Source organism: Vulpes vulpes, chromosome 2 (assembly GCF_048418805.1).
Source record: "Vulpes vulpes isolate BD-2025 chromosome 2, VulVul3, whole genome shotgun sequence".
Taxonomy (NCBI): domain Eukaryota; kingdom Metazoa; phylum Chordata; class Mammalia; order Carnivora; family Canidae; genus Vulpes; species Vulpes vulpes.
In genome coordinates this window covers 119,715,706-119,733,350 of record NC_132781.1, presented here as the reverse complement: position 1 = coordinate 119,733,350, position 17,645 = coordinate 119,715,706, and the positions used below count along the sequence as shown (strand labels likewise).

The following is a 17,645-nucleotide window of genomic DNA, read 5'->3' as shown; positions in this document are numbered from 1 at the left end:
CTGCCTTCAGCCCAGGGCATGATCCTGGAGACCCAGGATCGAGTCCCACGTCAGTCTCCCTGCATGGAGCCTGCTTCTCCCTCTGCCTGCGTCTCTGCCTCTCTTTCCCTCTGTGTCTCTCATGAATAAATAAAATCTTTAAAAACAAAACAAAACAAAACAAAAAGTGAACAAAGGGAAAAAAAAGAGAAAGAAACCAAGAAATAGACTCTTAACTACAGAGAACAAAATGATGGCTACCAGAGGGGAGGTGGGTAGGGGGACGGGCAAAATACACGGTGTGTATTTTGAAGAGTACACTTATTATGATAAGCACTAGTAATGTATAGAATTGTTGAATCAGAATATTGTATACCCAAAACTAATATAAAACTGTATGTTAACTATACTGAAATGAAATTAAAAAAAATTTTTTTAATTACACAAGCTAGACACATTTAAAGGAACTGAAAAAAGACTAAACTCAAAACTGACAGAAGGAAATAAAGGTTAAAAGAGAGATGAATGAAATAGAGAAAAATCAATGAAATCAAAAGCTGGTTCTTTGAAAGGGTAACTAAAAATGAGAAACCTTTAGCTAGATGGACAAAGAAAAAAAATTAGTAAAATCAGAAATGAAAGTAGGGACAGTACTACCACTTCTACAGAAATAAAAAGGATTACAAGACAGCACATCAGGTCACTTAGGTGGCTCAGTGGTTGAGTGTCTGCCTTTGGCTCAGTTCATGATCTCGGGGTCCTGGGATCGAGTCCCTCCTCCAGCTCCCCACAGGGAGCCTGCTTCTTCCTCTGCCTATGTCTCTGCCTCTCTCTTTCATGAATAAATAAATAAAATCTTAAGAAAAAAAAAAGACAGCACATCAGTTGTATGCCAACAAAATGAATAACCTAGATGAAATGGACAAATTCCAAGAAACACAAAATCTATAAAGACTAACTCACAAAGAAATAGAAAATTTGAATAGAACTTTAACTAATAAAGGGATTGAACCAGTAATTTCAAAAAAATCTCCCAAAAAAGAAAACTCATGGATCTGATGGCTTCTTTGGTGAATTCTACTAAACATTAAAAAAGAATTAACACTTATCCTTCTCAAACTTCTTCAAAAAACTGAAGATGAGGGAATACTTAACTCATTCTATGAGACTAGCATTACCCTGATATCAAACTCAGCCACAGGTTCTATAAGAAAAAGTACAGACCAATGTCTTTTATGAATGGCAAATGCTAAAATCCCCAACAAAATACTAGCAAAGTGAATTCAGCAGCATATTAAAAGGTTTATCCTTGATCCACCATGATCAAGGAGGATTTATTCCTGGAATTCAAGGATGGCTCAACATAAGAAAATAAAACAATATAACATACCACATTAACAGAATAAGGGGGGAAAAAATCACAGAATCATCTCCATTGATACAAAAAAAGTATCTGACAAAATTCAACATATTTTCATGATAAAAATACTCAACAAATTAGGAATAGAAGGAAGCTATCACAAAATAATACAAGTCAAGTATGAAAAATCCACAGCGAACATCTACTCAATGGTGAAAGACAGAAAGCTTTTCTTCTAAGATCAAGAACAAGACAAGAATGCCCACTTTCACAGCTTCTATTCGAACTGTACTGGAAGTTCTGGCCAGAACAATTAGGCAAGAAAAGTAAAAAAAAAAAAAAAAAAAAAGCATTCAAGGAAAGGAAGAAGTAAAATTATTTCTGTTCACAGATGGTATGTACAAAACACTAAAGACTACACACAAAAAAAACTATTTGAGGGGGCAACCCTGGTGGCTCAGTGGTTTAGTGCCACCTTCAGTCCAGGACGTGATCCTGGAGACCCGGGATCGAGTCCCACATCGGGCTCCCTGCGTGGAGCCTGCTTCTCCCTCTGCCTGTGTTTCTGCCTCTCTCTCTCTATGTGTGTGTCTCTCATGAATAAATAAATAAAAAATCTTTAAAAAAAATTATTTGAGCTTATAAATGAATTCAGCAAAGTAGCAAAATGCAAAGTTAACAGATTGAAATTAGTTGCATTTCAACACATTTACAATAAGTATTCTGAAATGTATATTAGAAAAACACTTCCATTTACAATATCATCAAAAAGAATAAAATACTTAGGAATTAGTCAAGAAAGTAAAATACTTACATAATGAAAACTATAAAACATTGCTGAAAGAAATTAAAGAAGATATAAATAAGTGGAAACACATTCCATTTTCACAGATTGGAAGCCTTAATATTGTTAAGATGTCAATACTAACCAAAGCAATCTATAGATTCAATGCAATTCCTAACAAAAGCCCAATGGTACTTTTTGGCAGAAATATAAAGGCCAATTCTAAAATTTATATGGATCTAAAGGGACCCCTGAAAACCATCTTGACAAATTAAAATAAAGCAGGAGGACTCACACTTTCTAATTTCTAAACATATACAAAACTACAGTAATCATAATATCTGGTACTGGCATAAAGATAGACATACACAAAATGAATAAAACAGAGATCCCAGAAATAAACTCTTGCATATATGGCCAATGATTTTTGACAAGGATGTCTAGACCATTTAATTAGGAAAGGATAGTCTTTTTAACAAATGATACTGGGAAAACTGTATATCCACATGCAGAAGAATTAAGTTGGACCCTTATTTAACACCATATACAAAAATTAATGCAAAAGGGATCAAAAATCTAAAACTACAAAACTCTTAAAAGAAAACATAGGACAAAAGCTTCATGACATTGGATTTAGCAATGATTTCTTGGATATGATACCAAAGGCACAGGCATCAAAAGAAAAAATAAACAAATTGGATTTCATTAAATTAAAAAGCTTTGTATATAAAAGATACTATCAATAGAGTAAAAAGGCAACCCAGAGAATGGGAGAAAATATTTGGATATATCTATAATGGGTATAAGAGATTAATATCCAAAATATATAAAGAATTCCTGAAACTCAGAAACAAAAACCAACCAACTTAATTCAAGAACAGGCAAAGGATCTAAATAGACTTTTCAACAAAGAAGATATACAATGGCTAATAAGCACATGAAAAGATGCTCAACTTCACTAATCCTTAGGGAAATGCACATCCAAACTATAATGAGATATCGCTTCAGAACCCTTAGGATGGCTACTACCAAAAAACTCCCAGAAAATAACAAGTGTTGGTGAGAATATAGAGAAATTGGAATCCTTGTACACTACAGAAAAGTAAAAATGGTATAACCACTGTAGAAAAACAGTATGGTAGCAATTCTTCAAAAAATTAAAAATAGAAATACCATATTATCAAGCAATATCGCTTCTGAGTATATACTCAAAAGAACTGAAAGCAGGAACTTGAGCAGGTATCTGTACACCTGTGTTCACAGCAGCATTATTCACAATAGCTAATGCATGGAAGCAACCCAAGCATCCGCCAAAGGATGAATGAATAAGCAAACTGTATTTTATATATATGTATTTTATATATATATATACAAGGAAACATAATGCAGACTTTAAAAAGTAAGGAAATTCTGACATATGCTACAACATGGATGAACCTTAAGAACACTGCTAAGTGGAAGAAAGCAATCACAGAAAGACAAATCCTATATGATTCCTCTTCTTTTAATTAATTAACTAGTTAATTAATTTTGTAAGATAACTTTTTTTTTAAGATTTTATTTATTTATTCATGAGAGACACAGAGAGAAAGAGAAGAGAGGTAAAGACACAGGCAGAGGGAGAAGCAGGCTCCCTGCAGGGAGCCTGATGTGGGACTCGATCCTGGGACTCCAGGATCACACCAGGCGCCAAACTGCTGAGCCACCCAGGGATGCCCTGTATGATTACTCTTAAATGAGACAGAGTGATCAAAATCATAAAGAGAAAGTAGAATGGTGATCAGGGGCTGGGGAGAGAAAGGAATGCGAAGTTGTTATTTAATAGTTACAGTTTTAGTTGTACAAGATGAAAAGACTTATGAAGATAGATGGTGGTGACGGTTATAGAACATGAATGTACTTAATACACTGAACTATATACTTAAAAATGTATAAGAATGCAAATTTTATACCTTTTACCACAATAAAAAAATTAGAGAAAATAAAGGTCTATCAATATGTTAGAATCGACAGAGCCAAGCCTGCCTTTTGTACTGTTACCTACAATGACAGATTTACTACCAAAAGTTAAACAAACTGGGGCACCTGGATGGCTCAATCAGTTAAGTGTCTGCCTTCAGCTCAAGTCATGATCTCAGGGTTCTGGGATCAAGCCCCAAGTCAAGCTCCCTATCCAGTGGGGAGTCTGCTTCTCCCTCTCCCTCTGCCCTTTCCTTCTGCTCCTCCCACTGCTTGCATACTCTCTCTCTTGCAAATAAATAAATAAAATCTTTTTTAAAAATTAAAAAAAAAAAAAAAGTTAAACAAACCTCCTCTAGCCATCCAAGATGCCAAACGGAAAGAAGTCTTAAGAGAAGAAAGTGGCCTTGGCCCTAGCTGTTATGAAGAAGCAGAAGGCCAAGAAGGTAGTCAACCCTTTCTATGAAAATCCCAAGAATTCTGGCATCAGGCAAGACATCCAGCCCAAAAGGGACCTCACCCACTTTGTCAAATGGCCCCACTATATCCACCTGTAGCAGCAAAAGGCTATTTTTCTATAAATGCCTAAAAATGCCCACAATTAATCAGTTCACCTAGGCCTTGGACCACCAAACAGTTACTCAACTACTTAAGTTGGCCCACAAATAAACACCAGAGACAAAGCAAGAGAAGGAGAGATTGTTGACATGGGGTGAGAAGAAAGTTGTGAGCCAAAGGAATATCCCCACTAAGAGGCTGCCTGTCCTTCAAGCTGGGCTTAATACTGTCACCATCTTAGTGGAAAATAAGAAGGCTCAGCTAGTAGTGATTGCACATGATGTGGATCCCACTGAGTTGTTGTCTTCTTGCCTGCCCTGTGTTGTAAGATGGGGTTTCCTACTTCATTATCAAGGGGAAGGCCAGGTTAGGGCATCTGGTCCATGGGAAGACCAACACCACTGTCCTGCCTTCACACAGATTAACTCAGAAGACAAAGGAGCTCTGGCTAAGCTGGCAGAAGCTATCAGGACCAATTATAATGACAAATATGATGAGATCTGCTGTCACTGGAGAGGCAACAACCTGGGTCCAAACTCGGTGATTTGCATTGCTAAGACGGAAAAGACAAAGGCTAAAGAACTGGTCACCAAACTGGGCTAAGTGTATACTGTTGAATTTTCTGTACATAAAAGTAGTAAGTTCTCTTTCAAAAAAATAAAACAAAAACAAAGGTTAAACAAAACATTGCATTTCAGTGTCATCTCAAAGGAGTGCAATTTAAAATTACCATGCAAGCCTCCATTAAAGCAGTGTGCATCTCATCTGTTTTGTGCTCTTGATCTGCACCAGCATCAAGTAGAAAGCGAACCATATCCAAATGGCCTTAAAAACAAAACACATAAATTTTCAAACTATATTTCTAAGGAATTGAGTATTAATATATAAGTATTAAAATGAGGAAACATTTTCTTTCAGGTATCTATACAAAAATTTATGAGAATTCATTTTTCATTCAAGAAAGGAATGACTGTTTTACAAAGTCAATCCAAAATAATAAGCAGGCTCTCATCAAGGCATCTAGGTTTTAAAGATGGAATTAGTAGAAAGCACATAACTCAAGTTAAGTAAAGCAAGAATACTTATTCTTTGATTTAATCTATATAAACTATTTATCAAACTATCAAATCAAAACACTGAAATCAAATAGAATGCCAAGCAAAATAGGTTTGGATCATATTTTTCATAAAAGCAGCATTAAAATAATGACCATAAACTCACTGTGGCAATGAACAGGCACAGAAAACTCCATTCAAAATAATTTCAACCCTCTGGATACATTTAATATATAAAAATCCTTAATAGTCGGTAAGAAAAAGACAAACACTCCAGTAGAAAAATGGATGAAGGACATGAAATGATTATTAAAAAAGAAATGCAAATGAATACTAAACTGAAAAAAAAATTAAACCTTCCTATTAAACAAATGAAAATTAAAATGAGACACCATTTTTTACTATCAAAATGGCAAATATTAAAAAGAATGATAATACCCAGTGTTGGTGAGGGTGTAGGGTGGGATAAAGGGCACTCTCAAACACTGCTGGTGGGAGTGCAAATTGGTTCAACCTTTCTAGAAGGCAATTTGGCAATATGTATCAAAAGCCTTAAAAATGTCCATACCCTTTGACCCAGCAATTCCACTTCCAGGAATTTATCCTAAGGAAATAATCAGAGATTAGGCAAAGATGTCTGCACAAGGATGTTATTACAGTGTTTTTAATAATAGTGAAAAACTGGGAACAATTCAAGGGTCCAACAATAGGCAATTATGGTGCATCCATTTGATGTATTTGCAGAGACTACTAGTTCCCTACTCAATATCCACTCTTTCAGTCTTCCTGAATAATAGAACTCTGATTTTATCTGAGTGGTAAAACGCCTAACTACATTTCCCAGCTTCCCTCACTACGTGTAGCTAATGAGATGTAAATAGAAGCTATGAGGCAGACGTTTAAAATTCCTTAAAGGTAGCTTACTAATTTGGAAGGCACTCCCCATTTTGCCCTTATCCTTTTCATTCTTCCTACAATAAAGATTAATGGGGCTCTAGCTACCATCTTGGATTAAAGGTAATTTTGAAGATAGAAACCACTATCTAGGATATTAGGAAGGCAGAACAGAAAAACAGAATTCTGAGATCCTGATAGCAGTGGAATGGTTATACTGGTTCTAAACAACCTACCCTTGGACTTGATTTATATATATATAAAAGCTTCTCTTTTGTTTAAATCATTATTTGTTTAGGTTTCATGACACATGCAGCCATATTTACTGCTAGCTGAAATAGGGAAATACTAGGTGACCATCAAAAGTTGTGTTACAAAAATATTTGAGATGGGAAATGTTCATGATTTATTACTAAATAAAATAAGCAGACTATAAAACAGTTCAATATGGTTGTTTAGTTTAAATATATATATGTATATATGTTTGTTTATATATATGCTTTAAAAACTCACTGGAAATAAGTACACTAAAATACTGCTTACATGCTTTAATCTTTAGGTGGCAACATTACATGTCATTGTAAAATTTCTTTTCCTTATTTATGCTTTTCTGTGTTTTTTGAGGTTTTCTGTATCAACTATGATTATCACTATTATTTGAGTATTATTTTTGAAATAAAGGTTGGAAAAATCATATAAAACAAAAGTTATTAAATAATGGAAACTCTCTAAATCTGTACTATGAGCTTTTGTTGACTTCACAGCTACCTGAATAAATCTGAATTAAAATAATAAAGAAACATACACTGTGAAATTATACTTTACAAAATACAGGCTAAAATGGACTTTCTATATAATCTCTTACAAATTACATAATTTGACAGCACAGGGAAAACATAAGTAATATAAAATTAATTCAAATACTCAACCCTCAAATATTTAAATTTTCAAAGTTGTTATGAAAAAATTGTAAATATTCATATATATAGAGTACCTTTGTAGCATGCAAGGGTAAGAGCACTTTCTTTGAATTCATTAGAATGAGTGTTGATGCCTGCCCCATGATCCAGAAGAACTCTTGCAACTTCCACATGACCTGCACTAGCTGCTTCCATTAAGGGGGTATGTCCATTTTCATTATGATCTTCTATATTTGCACCTTCATTAAGTAGCACTTTCACAATGTCAACAAATCCTCCAGCACAGGCATAAGTTAATGCAGTATTTCCTAACAAGAGATAAAAAGATATACAGAATTATGATAAAATGGATACAACTATAACTATGTTATTTCTAGTTCTATGGTTTTTTTTTAAGGTTTTATTTATTTATTTGACACAGAAAGAGAGAGAAGCACAAGCAGGAGGGAAGGGCAAAAGGAAAGGGAGAAGTAGGCTCCCCACTGAACAGGGAGCCTAACTCAGGGCTCGATCCCAGGACCCTGAGATCATGACCTGACTAAGCCACTGAGGCACCCCTCTAGTTCTACTTCTTCAATTTCCTTACGTAAACTACTAAAATTATCATCTCAATTTTTTTTGTTCTATTGGTTCATCATCTTAATTTTTTTTTGCTCTATTGGTTCATCATCTTAATTTTCTTACTAATGCAAAGACTTATTATAAACAGGCCAATTTATTTCTCTTCCTATTAGATTAAAGATATGTATCAGAAGGAAAATGTACCTAAAACAACAAATTGTCTTATGAATAAATCTGCATAGATAAAGGAAAGGTAAAAGAAAATCAAGAAATGAATATATATACAAGAAAATGTTGAAGATTTTTAGGTTGTACAGTACTGAAAGAAAAAGGATACAAAAAAAGAAAGAAAAAGGAATAATTTTGAATGATACATTATAATATTTTAAATAAAAATATATTGAAAGGGATTTTTCAAGATAACAATTTTATTTCACAAGCTAATAAGGAAGATATAAATCCCTTTCAGCATAACTCCTTCAAAAGCAAAATTTCGTTAAAATGTCATTATCCGGGACACCTGGGTGGCTCAGCAATTGAGGCGTGATCCTGGAGTTCCAGGATTGAGTCCCACATCAGGCTCCCTGCATGGAGCCTGCTTCTCCCTCTGCCTATATCTCTGCCCATCTCTTTCTGTGTCTCTCCTGAGTGAATAAATAAATAAATAAATAAATAAATAAATAAATAAATAAATAAATACTAAAAAAAAAAAAAGGTCATTATCCCTTGGTTTGCCATTATTTCTTTCTTGATTTTGTTTTGAGGTTTTTTATTAATTAGAAGGGGCAAGGGAGATGGTTTAACTATCTAATGATATAACACTGAAAAAGACTGTTTTAGAGATTCAGCAAGAAAAGTAATATTCCAGAATCCAATGTGTTCAGAATTCAACTGCTCAACCATTTCATACATTATGCATATTACTATCATTAAAACTAAAACAAAGTGGTCAGCAAAATAGTCTACAATCCCTTCTAGGAAGTCTTGCTCATTTACATTTAATATTCACTTAAGGTATGGAACAATGATATACTTTCATTATGTACATTTTAAAAAATGATGTTGTTGCCTCACTAAATCCAACTAATCCTACTATTAAAACTATACCTATAACTCAAGACACATGACCAAGGCTCCTCCTATCTATGTGTCTGGGAAAAATAAAAAAACTAAAAGAATAACTCTTACTAGAATAGCTTGCATTCTGCCACAAGAATATCTTAGTAGTAGTAAATGCATTCAGTATGCCTGACATGAAAAACCCCACAAGGTAAATACTCTCAGGTTAATCTATAATCTAAAGTCAAGGCAGCTGGATTTAAATGAGATAAAGAATTATAAGACATACAATTCATAATTTTGCCTCATCATTATGGCAAATAAACTTTTTCCAGCAGAAAAACTGTCAATCTTAGCCAAATAGAATCTTAGTCTTTTGAAGATATCAAATTAATTTATATTTTACTCAGAGATTCTAAACAACGCCTATGATTTTTCTGTAGATTTACAATTCATTTTCCAGTTGTAAAAATCAAATTTTTATTTCTTAGGTTATTATTAATTATATTAATTTATTTTCCTCAAATTACAACATAATTTTCAACTTACCTGTTGCTGACTGAGAGTTGACATCTGCATCATGAAGAAGTAATAATTTCACAATATCTAAATAACCTCCACTGGATGCTGCCATTAGGGGAGTTATGTCTCCTTTATTCCCTCGATCCTCAACATTAGCATGCATAGCAAGTAATACCTTTAAAACACATTACACAAAAACTGTCAATTCTTACTATTAATAGTATTTCTAGAGAATATACTGAATCTGGAAGGATATTCTTTGAGAATAGGGGTGAAAAAAATAAAAAATAATAACTTTTGGGGAAAATATGTCAGTGTTCACCACTCATAACAGCAACCTAATGGTGCAATATTTTATGATACCATTACATATTAATCTTTAAGTAAAGTAGATAATCATATTATCCATCCTATTATAAAATGTTAACTGCTCTTGTCAAAGATTTTGTGTTACATTTGGGATTATTTAGCAAGAGAACAGCAAAACTATACTCCTAAGACAGAAACTAACTTGTGAAAACATGATTATTTTCCAATATTGCTATAACAGACAGAAAAAAATGAGAAGAATTGAGGTAATCTGGGTGAAATGACAATAAATCACTACTTTCAACTATAGCTGTGTATTATTTCTAAACACAAGTTGAAAATATTACTATTACTTCTATGTGTTTCTTATCCATTAGGAATAGTTTTAAGAAAATGGTAGAAAAATGCACCATGCCCAGTTACATGTGTAGGCAACAAAATTATTTATGTACGAGTTTCTATTTTACCTATTGCCAAAAAGAACTTCGCCTCTAATGATAATTTCTTTGATTATCAAAATCCTTCCACAATTTCAATCACTCAAGATAAGTTGTGCTTACTTGTGCTAATTCATAATACCCTGCTGAACAAGCCAAACAGAGTAGACTTTCTCCTTCTTCCGTATGCTCATTTACACTTCTGCCTTCATCTAGCAATTTACGAACAGCATTCACATCCCCATCTGAACAAGCTTCCGCCAGGCTACGACTGAAAACAAAACCACCAACAATTAACCAACAAAGAAACACTCAGAATCCTATGATAATAAATTATATTAAATATACACAGAAAAGAGTTGATACAATAAAGAAAAAAATTATATGAACATTTTGTGTGTTTGCAATGCTAATTATTCATGTAAGCCAACCAAGCCAGAAAGGCAATACATTGAATATGAAAACAGCTGTCATTTTTATTTTTCAAAATGTTCTAACATACTGTCATATTAAATTTTATTTTTTTATATTAAATTTTAAATAAAGTTTTAAAAAGTATTAGATGCACAAGTTTTTAAACTCTACCAGTACAATAATTCCCAAGGATATTTGGGGTATAATTCCATGGCTTAAAAATTTTATTTGATAACAGAAGGTGTAATCTATGTAAAAATTTTACTGCACGATGATTAACAAAATCAATCAATCTCAAACTTTAATGTGTGTACAAATCACCCATTTCTTGTTAAAATGCAGAATCTGATTCAGTAGTTCTAAGGTGAGGTCTGAGAGTCTGCATTTTGAACAAGATCTAAGGTTATGCTGATGCTGCTAGTCATGGGCCATATCTCAGTAGCATGCACCTGGATTACTGCATTAGCAACTCATTTCACTTATTATTTACTCAAGCAGTCAGCTTACAGTTTACTACTATAATCTTTAGCCCATGTAACTTCCTTAGAAAGAGAAATAAGATCTTACTTTGGATTTCTTACAGAAGAATCTAGTATAGTACATGCCACAAGAATGCTCAATGAATATGAGTGAAATGCAAGACTAAAAGTATGGTATCTATTTTTATATCCATGTAACATACAAATATTTATATATCTACTTAAAATATAATATCTATTCTAATATCCCTTTAGATAAAGTCTATAATCCTCTCCAAAAGATATAATTAACCAAAAGTTGCTACTTCCCCAAATTCCATTCAAGAATATATTTTACACCCAGAAGAAGTCATTATACACATACGTGTCTACTTGTCCTGCATTGTGGCTATTTTCTGCTCTCATCCGTGTCAGTGCAGCAGCAGCTTCATCTAATGCACAACTTACTGAGGATGTCAGTCTCCGGAGTACCTCAGGATCTGCAAAAGCTTTACCATCAGCAGTTGACAATTTGCCAATTCCTTCAGTGTACATCAATCAATCAGGTAGTGCAGGGGAAGAAAAAGCATAGAAGTACAAATTGTAATTACAAAAAAAAAAAATTGTAATTACATTGCTAAACACTATTATCTAGGGCACAAACAGCATAGTTTCCACTGATAAGGCTGATAATCAGAATATAAGGTTGATATCAATTTGCCACTAATGGCAAAGGCCATCACATAACCACATCTTTACAATGCATGTAATATTAATTTGCCCTACCTAACTCCAAATGTAACTTAACATGATGCTCATTGAGGTAAATGAAGGAAAGTTCTTTCAAAATATATAGTCATACTATAAGATCTCTAGTATAAGATCATATTTTCAGTGGTAATAAAGGGACTATTCAGCATTAATACAATAAACAATCTGACAGTTTCTCCCTTTGGTTGAAAAGCCACCTAGAACCATCCTCTAGGAAAACAGTGTAAATTAAAATAAATTCATGCTCATATTTATTATGTGCCAGATACTAGGGAGACAAAAAGGGATGGATAAGGCATAGCTTCTGTCCTCAAAGAGCTCACAGTCTAGTAGGACTATTAGATGTGTAAGTTGCCAATAAAACTTTTTCTCTTGATTCAGTAAGGAATCAGTGACAACTGTACAGAAAATTTCACCTGGGCAGCCCAGGTGGCTCAGTGGTTTAACGCTACCTTCAGCCCAGAGCGTTATCCTGGATACCCAGGATCAAGTCCCACATCAGGCTCCCTGCATGGAGCCTGCTTCTCCCTCTGCCTGTGTCTCTGTCTATCTCTCATAAATAAATAAAATCTTTAAAAAAAAAAAAAAAAGAAAATTTTGCCTGATCACTGCTGAAAATAAGAGGAAAAGTCAATAAAGTTTTGGAGAACAACAAGAAGAAAAACAAGAAGGGAAAACCTGCCCAATAAAATATAAAATGTATTATGATGCCATTATGTGCAAATTATAACAGTATGATACTTGCACAAAACAGATAATTATGAGACCAAAAAAAGACCCCAGATTATTTGTAAATTCAATGTGTGATAGATGTGAAATTTCAAATCAAAGGAGATGGGAGGGCTCATTTCAAAAACACTCGTCAGAAATTGGTTACCATTTAAAAATTAAGTCAGATCTCTAATTTACATCATTTACAAAAATAAATACCAGGCAGACTGAAGATTTAAATATAAAAGAAAAAAAAAAAAAAAACCCTGAAAAGTACTATCATACTATGCAGTATTTTTCTAATGTAGATGTAAGAGAGACTTTTCTAAGCATGGGACTAAATTCCAAATGCCACAAAATAAAAGATTAATACATGTGATATTGAACACTTCTAATTTCAGTAAAAATTTCTATGTAATTAAACACAGTATAAAATTAAGGCAAAATAAAAAAATAAAAATAAAATAAAATAAATTAAGGCAAAATAAAAACAGAAAAAAATCAATACCCAATAAATTTAAATAATCATTTATAGAGTATGATGCAACTTACTGTTATTAAAGGAATACAAATTATAAAACTGACAAAAAATTGATTGAGGAGTAAGGCCTTCTGAAACTGTTGATAGGAATGTATACCGGGGTACAAAGTTGGCAGGGTGGGGGCAAATCTGACAAGTTATCAAACATTTATATGTAAACATCCTTTGACACAGTAATACCACTTTCTAATAATTTGTCCTATAAAGATACCTGCACAAATAAGAAAAGCTACATATGAATATAAATTATAGCATACTTGTAATACCGGAAAATAGGAAATAATCTAAGTATCTCAATAAGGAATTGGTAAAATATATTATGGTACATCTAAGCAAGAGAATATTATCTTATCCTTTAAAAGAAGGAGAAAGACAGGGGTGCCTGGGTAGCTTAGTTGGTTGAGCATCTACCTCTTGGTTTCAGCTCCAGTCATGACCTCTGGGTTGTGGGATAGAGCCCCATTCCAGGCTCTGTGCTGGGTAAGGGAACCTGTCTGACATTCTCTCTCCCTCTCTATGTGCCCTCTGTCCTCACACTCAAAAAAATAAAATAAAATAAAATAAAACAAAAATGAAGAAAGAAGGGAGATAGACATACCATATTATACAATGCTCATAATAAACTAAGAAGCCTAGTAATACCTAATATGTTCTCATAATTAAAAACACAGAGTCTAGGGGCACCTAGCTGGCTCAATTGGAAAAGTGTGACTCTGGATTTCAGGGTCATGAGTTTCAGTCCTACACTGGGTGTAGAGATTACTTTTAAACACACACACACACGCACATACAGAGTCTAAAAATTCCTCAACACAATGTTCAAAAAGCAAATGAAAATACTGAAGCACAAAAAGAAAATATTAATCCAATAGTCAGCTTGCACAGGTCTTAGAAAGGAGCACATCATTTTAAAATACATCTGATGGGGGCCCTGGGTGGCTCAATCGGTTAAGTGTCTGACTGGTGATTTTGTTCAAGTCATGATCTCATGGGTTGTAAAATCAAGCCCTGCATCAGGCTCTGCGTTCAGCAGGGAGTCTGCTTGACATTCTCTCCCTCTGCCCCTTCCTAATTCATGCTCTATTTCTCTCTCTCTCTCTCTCTTTCTCTCTCTCCAAATAAATAGGGCATTGGGTGGCTTCGTCAGTTAAGAGTCTGCCTTTGGCTCAGGTCATGATTCCAGCATCTTGGAATGAAGTCCTGTATTGGGCTCCCTGCTAAGAAGGGTGTCTGCTTCTCCCTCTATCCTTCCTCTCTGCTTGTGATCTCTCTGTCTCTCAAATAAATAAAATCTTAAAAAAAAAGTCATTGAACTTATTAAAAATAATAAAAATTAAATTTAAAAATCTTAAAATAGGCCTAACAATTTCTTTAGACACAACATTATATCCAACCATGTATGGAGTTCAAATTGTCAAAACACACAAAATTAAAAAATTCAATAGTTTTTGACACCCCCCCAGGAAGGCAGGTATCATTATTTTCAAGGATTATTTTCTTTCTATCAATATAGGTATGACAAACAAGCAATTCTAAGGTATCTTGATGATTATTTCAGACTTAATATGAATAAAAAGAGAAATCAAGGAAAGTAAAATGTTTAACATTATCAGAAAACAGCTCTGAATGAGAATCATGAAGTGCCAGAAAAAAAAGAAAAATGAGTTTAAAATTCTTAGTTAGGGACTAAGGAGTAATACAACATGATTGAAGTGTGAGCCTATGCCAGAGAGTAAAAATGTACTACCACCAGTAAACAAAGCTTGATCTGGGAAACAAAAGGAAAGCAGAGAAGACTTGGAGAAAAGAGATGTCTTTTCTCCACATTTCTCTCTGCTCTAAGCAAAATAATGTAAGGTTCCAAAGAAAAGCAAAAACATAACACCCCCCAAAATTAGAGGATGGTCATGGCACTGCCAATTCAGGAATCTTATACAGGATATCTCTAAATCACAAGTAGGAGACACACAGGAAACCCAGACTCTAAGGGAGGGACATTCAATGTAATTATTAATGTGACCTTTATACCTTTTTTTAAAAAATGACTAGTTCTGCCTTAATTTAAATAGTCTTATTTTGTTGACTCTAATTTTAAGTTTCTATCAGTTGCAAAAAGAACACTAGGTTGCCTAAAGTCAATCTGCTACAAATTGTACCTATGCTTTTCCATAACAGGACAAAGTTAAAGGAATGACAAGAGGATATCAAGCAAGCTCATTTTAACATAACATCTATGTCTTTCCAAGAATAATATAAAAGTGCTCAATTTATTTTTGCTCTTATTTGTCCTATCATTATTTGGTCAAATGTAATACTGTTTTTCTTCAATCAATATGAAATGTGATAAAAGGCTGCTGTGATTTTTCTGAATATATATTCTTGGACACTATTTTCAAAAATAACCTATACATTCTTCTAGATTAAATTCTTACATGTAGGGCACATGAGTGGCTCAGTCAGTTAAGCAAGTGCCTGCCTCTGGTGCAGGTCATAATCACATGGTCCTAGGATCAAGCCCCCACAATGGGCTCCCTTGCTCAGAGGGGAATCTGCTTTTCCCTCTCCTTGTACTCCTCCCCCTGCTTGTGTTCTCTCTTTCTCTTCCAAATAAATAAATAAATCTTTTAAAAGTTTTTTAAAACAAATTCTTACACGTATTGAATATGCACATATATTTATGCTAAATAAGTAACTTAAAGGAGTATCATATAAAATGAATGTATCTCAAAAGCAATATACCGAAAAAAAGAAAAGCAATATACAAAGATTAGAAAAAATTAACTTCCTTCTTAAAACAATTTTAGCTGATAAAAGGCTTTCATTAAAGTGGAATGGAAACTCCATACAACAAATAATATGTAGATTGCACAATATAAAATAGTGATAAGTATATATTATTGAGAAAACAAGCTTATCACAGATTTTTCTCTTAAGCTACCACAGAACAAGAAGATGATATACAGCTAGGTATATTTCAGTCTAATTTAGTGTTCAATTTTTATTTAACTGTCTTCTAAGAAAAAAATAGCAATTCATAACTAAGTTACCCCTAGATAAAAGTAAACAAGTAATCACATGCAGAATACCCCAAATCAGTTCATTAAGATCAAAGATTCATAATTTGATGAACAAAATTTATCTCCCACATTTTTTTTTTAAGATTTTATTTATTTATTCATGAGAAACACAGAGAGAGAAGCAGAGACATAGGCAGAGGGATAAGCAGGCTCCCTGTTAGGAGTTTGATGCAGGACTCAATCCCAGGACCCTTGGATCACTACCTGAGCCAAAGGCAGATAACTCTATCTCCCACACTTATAATGTAATTGGTAATAAGTAAGTTTTCCTTGATAACTAGCTGATTATCTAAGACTTAAAAACAATGTTGAACCCAGTAATCATCCATTGACAACTTTCAACCAAAAATTTTTAAAATAGAAAATGTGAATATTTTCTTTAGAAAATAAAAAATAGGGATCCCTGGATGGCTCAGCGGGTTAGAGCCTACCTTTGGCCCAGGGAGTGATCCTGGAGTCCTGGGATTGAGTCCCGCATCGGGCTCCCTGAATGGAGCCTGCTTCTGCTCTCTCTCTCTCTCTCTCTCTCTCTCTCTCTGTCTCTCATGAATAAATAGATAAAGTCTTTAAAATAAAATAAAATTCTTAAATAAAAAAAGAAAGCCAGTATCTCCTGAAACTTTAAAAAAAAAAAAAGAAAAGAAAAAATATAATACACTGTCAGAGTTCAAATTTCATATAATGTCATATAATTTTGGGGTACTCTTGTATAGCTTTACACAGATATCTAGACTTTTAAAAGAGATGAAAATAAGAAAACAAGAAAAAAAATTACCTGCTGCTTCTAGCAATGCTTCTAATCGTGCCTGTGTCTCTGGATCCACAGTGCGTAAGTCTGTTCCTTCTGCAGTACTTGATAAGAATATCTCTGATGTTGTTTTCAGTACTGGGTTATCCAGATCTTCTTGGTCCAAAATAAATGATTCAACCTGTTTTTTGAATTAAAAATGCAATATTCATGAAACTGATGTCAATATTGTTAGAATAACTGCACTTTAAGGTAGTATGATTTCTGGTTTGGAATTTATAAATTATTATAAAAACATGGGGCTGTGGGAAGGGACTTTAGAGGGAGCCTCCTACCTGCTTATCTTCAGACATGACTACAATATACCTCAGACACACCAGATTCAAATTTCCTGAAGAGCATTATATCTTCTGTGCCTAGCACAGAGCTTGTAAAACAGCTTTTCTTTTTTTAAAATTTATTTTATTTTTTATTATTTTTAAAGATTGTATTTATTTATTCATGAGAGACACAGAGAGAAGCAGAGAC

At 33.6% G+C, this 17,645-nt stretch overlaps 1 protein-coding gene across 11 annotated transcripts in view; it reads right to left on the bottom strand.

The window, feature by feature from the left end:
- Window positions 1–17,645, bottom strand: part of ANKHD1 (ankyrin repeat and KH domain containing 1) — a 120,455-nt gene that overhangs the window by 76,453 nt on the left and 26,357 nt on the right. For all 11 annotated transcript variants that reach the window (XM_026017469.2, XM_026017458.2, XM_072749785.1 and 8 more), the window contains exons 2-7: window positions 17,145–17,298; window positions 11,655–11,811; window positions 10,521–10,668; window positions 9,679–9,826; window positions 7,584–7,817; window positions 5,371–5,465 (exon numbers count right to left, since the gene is read on the bottom strand). In XM_026017469.2, coding sequence (XP_025873254.1) covers window positions 5,371–5,465; window positions 7,584–7,817; window positions 9,679–9,826; window positions 10,521–10,668; window positions 11,655–11,811; window positions 17,145–17,298 — 936 coding nt within the window. The remainder of the gene's footprint in view (window positions 1–5,370; window positions 5,466–7,583; window positions 7,818–9,678; window positions 9,827–10,520; window positions 10,669–11,654; window positions 11,812–17,144; window positions 17,299–17,645) is intronic.